Genomic DNA, 13142 nt, shown 5'->3' on the forward strand with positions numbered 1-13142 from the left:
TCTGTGCCAAATCCAAAGCCTCTGAAGGTCTGGGACTGTCTTGAAGCATCCATTTGCAAGGAAAAGCAAAAGCCTTTCCCAATGTCTCATCTAGGGGGATGAGAGAAGCAGGGTGAAAAGCAGAGGAGGGATAACAGATATTTTCATATCTGAAGGGGAAGACAAATATTCTCTCTGTGCTTCCGTTTCTCTGTTGGAAATGCAAACTTTGCCTCTGTTGCCCATGTCACCTGCAGATTGAGAGCTCTGTGGTTTTGGCTAAATGATTTATCAACAGCAGGAAAACCTGGAGCCAGCCAGCTCCAATAGGGTGGCTCAGTTAAAGGATGTAGATGAAGCTCCAGGCTCTTCCCAAATTCATCCTGACGTATTGGTGAGCACAAACACCTCAAACACCAGGTTTCCATTCCAAATACGACCATTTCCATTCACCTTCTGTCTTACACCAAAGTGAATAACATCCAAAAATTTCCCCAAAGTGGGTATTTCTTCCAAGGTCTTCCCTAAAAACACGGGTTAAAAAAGTCCTGGCAGAAGCCATGGCTGTTAACCAAATCTTGTAACATTAAGATTTCCCATGCAGGGACTTTTTCTCTCTTTTCCTCCCTTTGACGACAGGCTTTACCAGGTTTAATGGTGACATCTGTGTGGCCTGGCTGTCCCTGGGCAGAGCTGGTGTCCCCAGCAGGGAGGATTCCTCTGCATTTAAAAAACATAAATAGCCCGAGGTGCTTTTATTTTTTTCCTATTTCTCATAATTTTATCATATAAGAAAAAAAAATGTTAAACTGGTGTAAAACCCATATTTTCAACAGGACTGAGGGACCTTATGTTCTGAAGACTCCTTTGGGTCCATGAGACAACTTGGTAGTCCCTGGGAGAAGCTGAGGGGGCTGATTTCCTAGCCCCAAATCATAAATCATGCATATAAAAAGTCACTCAGGGCACTCTAACCCAGCGTGGGGCAACTGTAAATATTTTTGATCTAAGAGATTATTTTCTCTTTGGGCAGTGGCTTGCTCTGTGTGTGACATCTCATTCCTAGACTGATGTTTTATAGGCATGTGGGCCCTTGTATCTGCTCATGGTTAGTCGATCATGCCAAAACATATGGGTTGTTGTGTACTTTTCCATGTATTCCTGTTATAAAGGCTCCGAAAATAACTGGAGGGTTAAAAAATAAATAAGTCTTGAGGATGGTATTGTTCGTGCTAGATAAAATCCTGTGAACAAAGCAATTGGCATCATTTCACTTGCAAATTGAGCAGTGAAGCAAAATACCATTTATGAAACTGTAATTTATTCTTGGAAAATCAAGCACTTACAATGTTGGCTTGTCGCAGGTTAAGTTACAGAAAAGGGAAAAAATAGATTAATGATGAACGTGACAACATTTCAGGGTAAATCATCACAGTGAAAGCCTTTGAAAAGCCTGTTTGCTCCTTGTACAAACGGGATTTTTATTTTTTTCTCCGAAGAATATTAAACCAGGGTGCTTTGGTGCCGGGTGCAGCCGAGCAGGCAATGGCAAGATCTGAGGAGGTCCTTGCACCCCCTTTTACCCCCATCCTGCTGCATCCTGTGCTGGGGAGCCCTCGCTGCTTTTGGAAGCCAAAAAACAAAGTCTGGTTCATTATTTTTTTCCCTGCCTGCAATTAGTCCATCCCTTAATGATCCTCTTTCTTGCAGATGTTCTTATTATATTCACAGAATCACAGACTGGTTTGGGTTGGAAGGGACTTTAAAGACCATCCAGTTCCAATCCCCTGCTATAGGCAGGAACACCTTCCATTAGACCTGGCTGCTCTAACCTGGCCTTGAACACTTCCAGGAGTATTCTTATATTTTGGTTCTGTACAACTAAAACCAGGAAATGTGAACAAGCAACTCTACAGTGGGGACATCACCAGTGCCACCATTGCGGCATCAAACCCCATCATCAGCTCCTTCATATGATCCACAGATGTTCCTTGACAAAGGTCTCCCAAGGTCTCTCCTTTGCCCTGGCTTTTGTTCCTTATCCCTCTTAGCCCTTTTTCTTCTGACCAGGAGACCACTCTCCACTGACAGACACCCCTTGAGAGCTAGCAGACACCATGGCATTGTTGCAATGGGGATGGGAAGAAAATGAATATAATTTGCACAAGAAGAGGACAGAGCTCATCCAAGTAAGTCCATAGGTGATGAGGAGGCACAGCCTTATCTCCTGGCATGTGGGAGTTTCTGGACCAGTTGGAGCCATGAATCCCAGCCTGGAGCTGCACTCTGGATGTGCATCTTTTATCTTTATTTAGGGAAATATCAGCAGATAGTCCTAATCCCCATGATTTCTGCACCAGCATCTTTTAAGGGCTCACTGTTAAATCGCAATCACCACAATGATGAGGTATTTGGGGCAGGAATGGGTATTTCCATGATTCTGGCCAAGGCACCACTTGTCCCCCGCGGCGCTTGCCGAAGGTGACGGTAAAACAGAGTTCACAACCTGAGGAGCAATTGCCGGCTGTAATAGTGTGTCACGTATTAAGGGAGCATGTTTGAAACCACGTTATATTATTAAAATTCATGGGAGTGATTTATAGGGGTTTTTAAAAACAGCAGCTTGCCAATATAAATTGGCTTAGGAAAGTCAACTGTAATCCACCCAGGTCCAAATAATGACATTTCCTCCAATACATCCAAAAAGCTGAAAAGCAGAAAATAATATCCAGGCTCCAGAGATAAGGCGAGCACCCAAGGGAAAAAGGACTCTGAAATATTCATGCAGCCGTAGATTGGATGGTGGAAATGGCCGTTCCCAACGGCTGCGTTTAGGGACTGATGAATTTAGTTACTGTACCTTTATATTTATCGCTCAATAAACAAGACAAGCTCCTTTACGAGGCTGAGCAAGACTAATTTAGCTATTTTAGTGCAAAGGAAATGGTTTTCTGGGCAAGGCAAGGGGTTGGTAATTTTGTATGAAATTAGGAGACTTTTAATTTAGCCACTGAAGGTGCTGGGAATAACAGGGCTGGAGATGAGATGTGAGGAATAAATCCCCCCCATAGCAGTGGGGTTGGGTACTCACCCTGGGTTTTGGGGGACCCCACACTGAGAGAGAGCAGAGCCTTTCTGGGCTGCCTGCACCTGCTGATGAAGATGTTCCAGCTCTTGATTTTTAAGATGATTTTTGGAGGCTGAGGCCGTCGCTGTAAAGGTTTTACAACAGCAATGCTGGAATCAAGCGTGGCTCTGTAAAAGTGTCAGCAAATGAAGCGGTGATGCCCAAGCGGTATTAACACCAAAATGACCTTTCCAACAGTTAGGGCTTTATGGGATATTATAAATTCTCCCTGTGTTGGCAGGGTTATAACTAGGACATTAGTAACATCTTCTCTGGCAATATTTGAGGCAGGAATGTAGTGTTTGGAGCCAAAAACACCTAACTTAATTTTTTTTAGTGTTTCTGTAGCTGAAAAGTTGATTTGAGATGTTTCCAGCAGAAATTTGAATACACATGGTCAAAAGGAGATTGTGTCTATTAAAGAGAATTTGAGCACTCAAGTAGGGTTTTTTTGAGGGCTCTTAGTATTTCCAACAGCCCAAACTCAAAGCGATTTAAATGTATTGCTTGGGGTTTTTTATTGCCTTAGTTTCTAAGACTTCAGATTAATATTGTCAAACCTTTTTTTTATTGCCATAAAGGCAGGGAAAGTCCTTTTTAATGAAAGCCACAAGCTCTACACAATACCTTGACTTTGCAGCTGCTATCTGCAGTACCAGATTTCACTGAACTTACATGAAAATCCCCTGAGTGAGCCCACTCTGATCTTTTTTTCACCTCTTGCATTGCCACTGGGAAATAAAATCAGTTTTTGTGCTGGTATTTATTATGAAGTATATATTTAGACAATCCATGCTGCAATTTAGCAGTTCCGAGAGCTTTGGGGAGTTGTTTGAAGCGACTTTTCACTCACCTGCTTATTGAAACCCCTTTAGAAAGTGCTGCTGGGCTCAATCTTGCTCATTTATTCCCTGCAGCCTCTACTCTGCCTGTCCTTTGGCATCGAGGGCAGCAGCAGCAGCACACAGGACAGTGGCAGGAGGGTGGCTTATGGTTCACAGCCTGTTTTGGGGCAAGGATGCACCTTAGAATCCCAGAATGGTTTGGATTGGAAGGGACCTTAACAATCATTCAGTTCCAGCCCCTGCCATGGGTAGGGACACCTTCTACTATCCCAGGCTGCTCCAAGCCCCATCCAACCTGGCCTTGGACACTTCAGGGATGGGGCAGCCACAGCTTCTCCTGGCAGCCTGTGCCAGGGCCTCCCCACCCTCACAGGTACTGCCCCATTAGCGCTGCAGGCAGTGGAAAAAGCAGATGCAGCAATAGCTGAACAAGAGCCAAGATTCTTTGGAAATTGATTTGCACTTCCAAGCACAGGTGTCACACTGTGACCCTGGAGGTTTCATCTCACCCAGCTCCCAAAAAACCCCTCAGCCCTTAAATGCTGAGTTTTGGAAGCTGCTCTTTGAGAGGAGCTGGATTCATTGCCATCCATCTGATGTGATGATGCCCCAAGTTGCCCTGCATGATCCCCACACCACAGCCCTGCATGTGAAAAGAAAAGCCCCACACAGGCTCATTTATTCTAGTTTTATTTTTCTTGTACAAGTAGCCACAGGCTAAAATCTAAACAGAGCAAACTACAAAAAACCTGGGTTTTATTTTATTATTATTTTTTTAATACAGAGCTAACAATTGTGGGATCAGTGGGATTTCAGTACCAAGACAGTTCAAAGTAAGAAAGGTAGAAAATAAACAGTAGAAAAGTGCTTTGCAATTTGGGTTTTTAGTATTACTCCTAACAGTTGATTCCCTAAAAGGACTGGGACAAAGGTTTAGCATTGGTTTCATTATGACTTTCTTACAAACATAAAGATATTGCAAGTTTACATGATAAATAGGATCAAAGTACAAATCCTTCTTTGCTTTTTAAGTCAGACCCTGATCCAAAGCTCCATGAAATCAGGCTTGTCCCCGACTTGCTGGGCTTCACAACTGGCCCCGTCCCTTCTCCCCACATGATGCTGAAGCCCAGGCTCTGCCCTTGGAGTAAACCTGGAGCCATTTCCCTGATTCTGAGTGTTCCAGGGGGGTTCAATGCCATGGCCCCATGCCAGCAGCACTTTCAGCTGGGGGTGCTGTTGCTTCACTCATCCCCATCTCCCCGCCCGCAGCTCCAGCCCAGGCACTTTCCTTTTCCTTTCCTTTTTTTTAATTTGGAGGGTGAGGGAAACAAACGAGCCGGCATCAAGTTGCTCAATGGGATCTGTAACCTGCCTGCTCTGGCGCGCATGGGAAGGGATAGATTTCCACACAATGTTTGCACAGATGAAGTGAGGAGCTCCCCCCGTTTGTTTCCATAAGCTTTTAATTTCCTTTTTTTTAACCAATCTTCCCAGGCTTAAGTGCTGTCACTCAGCTCAGAGAGGGCTTGGACACTGTACTGATCCCCCCTGAAATGCCATGGGATGGTTATCCCAGAGGAACACCCCCACAGGCAGCAAAACTCTTCCCTTCACTATCCAGAGGCAACAACACTTCATAGCTTCTCTCCTCTTATTGCCAACTTAAAACCTACAGTACCTTGGTATAATTTTGGGTGGAAGCTTTAAATTTCCCAAACTGGTCCAGCACTTAAATACATCAGCACCTTTACAAAACAAGGAAGAAGAAAGATAACAGTAGACAAATAAATACCTGAATCCAACATCGTGAAAATACCCTGTCACAGCATGAAACTATTCCCTGTTCAACTAAAGACAATGTGGATACTATCCCTGAGGAAGAAGCCATCTCTGGTTAACTTGAGATCTCCAAGAATAGGTTGTGCCCATTATGGGTTACCAAAAATTAAAAAAAAAAATCAGCTTTTGGATATTTATTCCTTCCTATAATTTCATCTCACCACAGCCAGAAAATAAGAGGGTTTTTGGGATCAGCTGAGAAAAGGCAACAGGTTGAATTAGTGTAATTATTTGAAAAATACTACAGGATGAGATTCCTACCCCAAACACAGGCGGTTTCCAGCAGTTTGCACCAGATCCAACACCTGCCCGTTATCCAATGGTTTTATCTCTGGGTAGAACTGATTCCTCCCATCAGGAAAAAGGTGGGGGGGAGGAGGGGGGGGCAGAAAGGAATAAGAAGCCTTGCAACCTGTTCCTTAGATGTTGTGGTGTGTAAAGAAGTGTGAAGGGAGTGCTGCCCTTGGCTGGCAGGCGGGCGGGCACCAATGGTGAAAGGTGCTGGGAACCACCTTGGGACTGTCTGGCTGCCTCCGCCTCTGGTCTGGGGACATCAAATGATGCCTTGACCCGTGTCTTGTGACACAGCCCCACATCTGCAACACACCTGCTGTCCCACATCCACCCAAATATGTGTCTACCCTAGTACAACTTGTCTGCTTGAGTACAATTGTGCCCCAAGCACAGAATAAAATTCCATCAGTTTCCTTCAAAACCAGGGCAGCAGTTTGGATGAACGAAGGACACTGTCCCCCATGCTGAAACCAAACACAAGCTCTTTTTTAATTCTTTTTTCTTTCTCATTTCACAGATTAAGGGCCAGACATACTCTAGGTGATGCTTTCCCAAGTTTTGGGTTGGGACAGCTTCGCCTCCAGCCCAATTCAAGCACTGAAGTACAGTGAGTGGGGCTGTTACGTGTCGCTTATCCAGCTGAGTGACAGCTAGAAGCACAAAGCCAATATGTAATTTTGAGTGGGTTTTTTTGCCCAGTTTGGTGGATTTAGGTAATTCAGGGAAGACTGTGTATCCTCATGGATCACCAGACTTCAGCCACACCCCTTCAGGGACTGAGCTGCTGCAACCGTCTGCGTTAGGTCCCAATGGTACAGACTGACAAGAGTGGAAAAGAAACCCCAAAAAATAGGAAAAGCTAAACATCTAAAAAATAGTCTTTAAAGATTTACATCCATTTTCAACCATCTCAAACCAACACAGAATCTGCATTGGTTTAAGCCACCACATTTCTGCATAATTAAAAAAAAAACAAAAGAAAAAGCTCTACTCTTCACATACTATTGTATTCCGACTAGTCAAATGGCACAGCATTTCCCTTTAATAAAAGGAAGTAGTGACAAATACTTGTTACTATTACAATATCACAATAATATGATATTAATTTAATAGCATGTTCACAGCTCCAGGAAGTCTGAGCTGAACACTACTCTAGGTTCTGTGTTCACTTTGGCAACAGTACTTATTCAATGTGAATGGTGGCATTACACACATGAAAAAAACAATAAAAAGAAAAACTGGGCTGGAGTGGGAGTGGGATGTCCGGAGAGGATCAGGTTGTCTTTGATATGAGGTTATAACTCGAGCTGTTTGGTGTCTTCTCCTCCCTCCTGCCTTCCCCTAACCTCGGCTCCTGCGATGGGGTGGGCTGTGCTATTGGTCTCACATGGCGCTGTCCCCCCACAGTCCCTTCCCAGGCTGTCTCCAGGTCCAGCATCACAGGTGTGAGCAGGGATCCTCTGACAGCCCATTTAGCCTCTTTGGTGGGGTGGGGAGAGGCTGTTTGGGGGGGTTAATGCCAAAATTTAACCCTTCGCATCTTTTCTGTCCTGCATGATGTCTACAGGAGGAGAAATTTTAATGGAAGAGGGCTAGGAACACTGAGCCTGAACAGCTCCTTGCTCTTGAGATTGGTGCCATTACGTCTACTTGGGCCAAGCTGGATGAGGTAACATGGAAGGACAGAGTCCTGCTCCCAGGTAACCCTGCCCAGTACCAGGGCTCTACTCAGGGAAAAGGCATTTGCTCATCCTCCTGTATATTGTACTATTTACACAGCCATCAGTTTCATCCCATTGCCAGCTGGGCAGGTCATGAGGGGCGTTTTTGACACAAGGGACTCTCCCACTGGTACCATTTAAAAAAATGCAATTAATACTTTTTTAAAAAAACCCTTAAACGAATTTCGTTTCCTGATTCCTTTCACTGTCCTTGCAAATACAGCAACGTTTGATTTACCACCACCTACACAAAGAGATCAAACCTTCACATTTGCCTGGATTTAACCACCTCACACAGCAGGGAAAGGGCTGCCCTCCGGCACCATCTGGCACCTGGTGTCCCTGTCCCCCATGTGTGCCCCCCTCTCACCCATGGACAATGCCAGTCACACACTGACTCACAAGGCTGCACCACGCCAGGACAACCCAACCTCCACAGTGTCAGGTTGGTGGTTGATCTCTGGAAGGGACAAACCCTCTCTTTGGTGTCAGGAGCTCCTCTGCCCACCCTGGGCATGGAGAAGGAGCAGCTCTGGCGGCCCCCAGCATCCTCCTTGCCTTGTCCCGTCTGGGGAACTGAACCCTTTTTGGCTCTACTCATCCTTTGGACATTCTCCTGTGGCTGGAAAGGCGCTGGAGGAGCTGGGAGCAGCTCAGTAGCATCTCAAGGGATTCTGGAAGTGCTCTGTTGGGGTTTCCCCATGGGTGCTCCTGATAGCAGGGTGGGCTTTGGGACAAGACAGTGACATCCAAGTTCCCACCTCCCAAGGGTGTGTTGTGCTGCTCGTGCCAGCACATGCCATAGATCATCCTGCTGGGAATCAGCCTTGGGGAGCAGCACACTGATGAGGCAGAAGGGTGCCCTGGCCCCAGCACTGGCATCTGAGCACCCCGTATCTTCAAACTCAGGATGGACTGGTGCCCAAATCAGCCCTGGAAGGGCAGCGGTGCCAGGGAGCCACACGGCATCGCGCTGCTTGTCTGTGACAGCCCCAACAATCTTTGAAGTAAAAAACCACAACACGAATCTCCGCCACACAAAATCACCCCAGAACGCCCAAAAGTAAAGCTCATAATATCAGTGAAGCATTGGGCTTCACTTGGGGCTGGGTGGGAGATGCGGGAATTGGGGAAGAGGGGACACACACACACACACACACACACGCACACTCTCACACATGAGTTTCTCTCACGCTTGAGGTAGAACATTGCTTTCAAATGTTTGGAAGTGCTTTACATGGGAATGACAACAAGGAAGCCACCAAGGTGGCGGGTACAGAGCGTGACTGCTGAGGTAGGACCATGCTTGTACTGACCAAGTGCTATGCTACTTGTTTGTTTGAACACGAAGGAAGACACAGGTATTTCTGCTTCCCAGAAGACATTCATTCCGGTTGAGGTAGGTTCTGAGTTCACTCGGGTTGTCTGTCCGAGTCTTTCAGTAGCCCTCAGGCATCCTTTGACACACATACACTCTTTTTTTTTTCTTTTTTTTTTTTTCCATATTATTTAAAGTCAATCCGCAAAAAAAGTATCCTGAGAAATAGCGAAAGTGTACAAAATCATCAAATCCATGGAGAGAGAGCCTTCCTGGGCCTCGATTTTTGGAGTCAAGTTAGAAGGATTTTTCCAAATCCAGTCTTCTGGAAATGAAAAATAGATCCAAAAAGTAGTCCTAAAGCTGCTGATCAGGAAAAAGTCTGGGATGCCAAGAGATGGGGGCTCCACCGTATCTCCAGTCTGTCAGAGACTGGAGAGTTTGCCAAACTCTGCCAAGGAGTCTGTTACATAGCAGCTGCAGGGAAAATCCATCATGACCAGTCTCCAGAGAGCCGTCATTGGAAGAAACACATTGAGAGGCTCAAGAGAGGTCAGAAAGATAAACTTCACAGAATTTCCAAAAGGCTGTATACATATATATATATTTATATATATATATAAAAATAAAGCAAAACAAAAAAATAACAATCAGACCGTAGAAATCTTCAATTGACCTGAGATTGACAACTCGTAAAGATATCACCAGCCGCGGGTTTGGTTTCTGGTAACTCCTACAAGAGGCTTTGAGTCTTGGCAGTTTTATCCTTCATTGGCAGGACCATGACTGGGAGCCGGAGCAGCAGGACTGCTGCCACAGGGGTTTTTTGGGAGGGGGTCTGGCTGCTCCTCAATGATGCTGAACTCATCCAGAGGGAGTGTGGAGATCTGGGTTTCATCATGGGGGGCTGATGGGCTGTGAGCCAACTGGAGAGAGAGAGTGGGGGGGGACAATGCAGTGACAGTGACAGCTCACGGATGCACAGCCAGGTGTGCTCCCGTCCTGCTGGACTTACCATTATTCCCTTCTCCTGCTGCTCCTGGGATGGGGATGCTGGAAATAACCTCTCCAGCTCATTCATATCCAGCTGCTTTCCGTTCAAGTCCCGGTCGTCCCTGTCCCTACGAGTGGCCCCGTTCAGGACAAGGCCCGTGGTGCTCCGCTGGCTCCGGGGGATCTGTGGGGTTGACAGCTGCTCCTGCACATTTTTGCACATCAGCAGCCTGAAAAATAAAGAGATGGAGCCTGAGAGTGAGAGAGGTGGTTCATCCTCTACTCCTTCCCCCAAGCCAGCATCTGCCTTATCCCTGTGCTACACTCCTTCATCCTTCAGTCTATCCTATAAAGTCCAGCATTGCACTGGGAATGTGAGACTCAGTTGGGCACACCCACAGTACCAGGGACCACCACCCCTGAGCAGTGGCGTCAGCATCCCTACCTTCCTCGGTACCCAAACATAAGGAAGAGGATGCAGAATATGATGCATGTGACACCGATGTGGATCCCGATGATGATGCCCGTTGTGGAAGTTTTATTGTTCTGCTCATCCTTCATGCAGTCACAGGGAGGATTCAGCACTGCCAGGAAAAGAGGGAGGTCAGTGGTGCTACTCTTCTATTGCTCCTCCAGCTTTTGGGGAGCCCACAGCCAAAGTCAGAGTCTTGGGCAGTGCTGGGAGCTGTGTATAGGAAGAGGAGAACCACGTGGGAAGCAGGGGGGTCGCTGCCTGCCAAGCACCTCCCTTGCTCCCAGCACCCCAGGAGGGTGCACACAGCAAGCACAAGACTGGAATGTCTGTAGTGAGCCAGCCCCATTACCTGGCTGCTGTCATTAGACACAATTAATGAAAAAACCCACTCTGATGTTAATTTTTGCAATCCCCCATGCCAAGGTGGGAGGTAAGAGGCAGCCACCACATCAGAGCAAGCTGAAACCTGATGGAGTAGACAGATGCCAATGAGATTAGTATTTACTCCAGCACAGACAGACTAGTAACTATCTCTTGAAGATATTCCCATTGGAGGCTTAAAAGGCTTCCAAGAGCAGCAGGATGTTTTTTACACGTAGATGAATATGAAAGGTGTGATCAGTTAAGAAATTCCCTCTAGAGGTTTCTCCTTTGTTGCTGTGTAATGCAGGGCTCACACTCTGCAGCCATTTCCTTTTCCAAAGCCATGTGTCCTCCCTTTTGACCAGTGAAGGTCAAAATATCCAGGAGAGCTCCAAGACAGCAGAGATGCTCAGTGCACCACGTCTCACCTGAGGATGGCAGCTTGTACCTTATGCATGGGGGTTGTTCATGTTCATGGCCTCACCTCTGGTTCAAGTTTAGGGGACAAACCTGGCATATGCAAAACATTTGGTTTGTCTTCTCCCCATTGGTAAAAAAGCCATCCAGGTGCTCTCAGCCCTGCAGAGTTTTGCCTCAGCATTATTTGTGATGCTGAAAATAAATGAGTGGCTGAAGGTGAAATGAGGGTAATGCCACAGGGGGCACGCAGGATGTGTTTGGCCTCACCACCTTCCTGCAGAGCTTCCCAAAACCAGCACTGAGACCCAGGTCCCATCTCACCTGTCCTCTCCACGGTTTCCCTCAGGGATACGAAGCGGACAGTGGAGTTTCCATCTCCATGCTGGTTGTAGGCGAGGAGCTTGACTTCGTAAACCACCGATGCGTCTGCCCGGGGCGGGACACAAGAGGGACAGTTCAGGTGTAACCATGAGCCTCATCTCCCCCAGTAACACTTATTTGGGAAAAGAAATCTTACCAAATACACACAAGATGCTGCAAACAAGTACCTGTTGCTGGGAAAGCACCCACAAAACCTGGGGGAGAAGCTGCAGCATTAAGGGGTTGGGCTGCACATTCGAGCTCTCTCCTGCTAATCACGACAGGGGTGGGGAGGGGACATGGATCAAGATGTCACCATACTCACCCAGGTGGGTAATGTTGTAGGCAGTGACGTTGCTGGCCAGGAGCACTGGACCTGTGTACTGGGAGAGGTGGACTTTGCGATAATACAGCTTGAAGCCTTTGTGCTGGCCCAGTTTGATGGAAGGCTCCCACGTTGCCTGCACGGTGGTGCTGTTAATGACTTTAATAAAGAGGGATGGCATGGCTGGGACTGAAACAGAGAGAGAAAGACAGTGGGTTGCATGTGCTTTTTCTGTTTGTGTGATGAGAAATTTCCCAGCAGCCTTTCCCTGCAGTCACTACACCAAAGAATGTGCCAGCTGAGACTGAGAAAAATCTGAGCACACCAGAATCTGGTTTAACAGCTTTGAACTTCTTCAGGGAGCTGCAGGAGCTTCCAAGAGTTCCCTCTGCTCACATCAGCAAGCAGAAGCTACTTTTACACTTTGGTTGCAATCTGATGCTCAGCCTGGCCGGGTCAGGGCAGGAATGCAGTGACTTTGGCAATGCATTCTCAAATTCCAATTTTTTGCCCTCACCCTGAGGCACAGACCTTTCAGAGTGATTAATCCCCCCTTCCTGGAGGAAGGAACCAGATGGGATGGAGCTGGAGACATTCGTCTTAAAAGTGTGCTAGGTACCTGCACTGGCTTGCAGGGGGCTTGCTCTCCCCATCAGCTTTAGGAGGGAGGTTTGTGACTGTGCTGGGGACTCAGGAGAGAACTGAGGCATCTTCATCAACAGCCCTGAACAGCTGAGCAGCCCAAGATCCCTGCACAGCCCGAGATCCCTGCACAGCTGGGGCTGGCTTGTTTTGGGAGGCAGGCACTTACCTGACCTTAGGGGCACACAGGGGATTAGCTGGGAAGATGTCCCTGCTGCTGATTCTAAGTCCACCAGGAACATGCTCCAGTAAATGCCCCAAAACCCTGCCCTTATTCTCGGGATGTGCTGCAGAGGGGGTCAGACCATTCCCTCTCCAGGTCCCCAGAAAGCTGCCTGGCCCCATCCTGCCCCATCGGTCTGGATTGAGAGGAAAGATCTGCATATCAAAGCCAATTTTCTTGTGATACCTGGGTTTTCCAAAGCTGACTCTGCCCCT

At 47.0% G+C, this 13142-nt stretch overlaps 1 protein-coding gene and 1 long non-coding RNA gene across 3 annotated transcripts in view; one reads left to right on the forward strand and one right to left on the reverse strand.

Moving 5' to 3' along the window:
* LOC125332776 overlaps positions 1-13142 on the forward strand; it is a 37063-nt gene that overhangs the window by 22568 nt on the left and 1353 nt on the right. The window contains exon 3 of the long non-coding RNA XR_007206613.1: positions 7655-7787. This is a non-coding gene — a long non-coding RNA (uncharacterized LOC125332776). The remainder of the gene's footprint in view (positions 1-7654; positions 7788-13142) is intronic.
* Positions 4626-13142, reverse strand: part of IGDCC3 (immunoglobulin superfamily DCC subclass member 3) — a 102636-nt gene continuing 94119 nt past the window's right edge. The window contains exons 10-14 of one of the 2 annotated variants that reach the window (XM_048318030.1): positions 12063-12251; positions 11699-11803; positions 10565-10703; positions 10142-10349; positions 4626-10052 (exon numbers count right to left, since the gene is read on the reverse strand). In XM_048318030.1, coding sequence (XP_048173987.1) covers positions 9888-10052; positions 10142-10349; positions 10565-10703; positions 11699-11803; positions 12063-12251 — 806 coding nt within the window. In that variant the 3' untranslated portion in view covers positions 4626-9887. Of the gene's footprint in view, positions 10350-10564; positions 10704-11698; positions 11804-12062; positions 12252-13142 lie in introns of both variants that reach the window. The other variant, XM_048318029.1, reaches the window with a different exon arrangement.

The sequence above is a fragment of the Corvus hawaiiensis genome, chromosome 13 (genome assembly GCF_020740725.1).
Source record: "Corvus hawaiiensis isolate bCorHaw1 chromosome 13, bCorHaw1.pri.cur, whole genome shotgun sequence".
Taxonomy (NCBI): domain Eukaryota; kingdom Metazoa; phylum Chordata; class Aves; order Passeriformes; family Corvidae; genus Corvus; species Corvus hawaiiensis.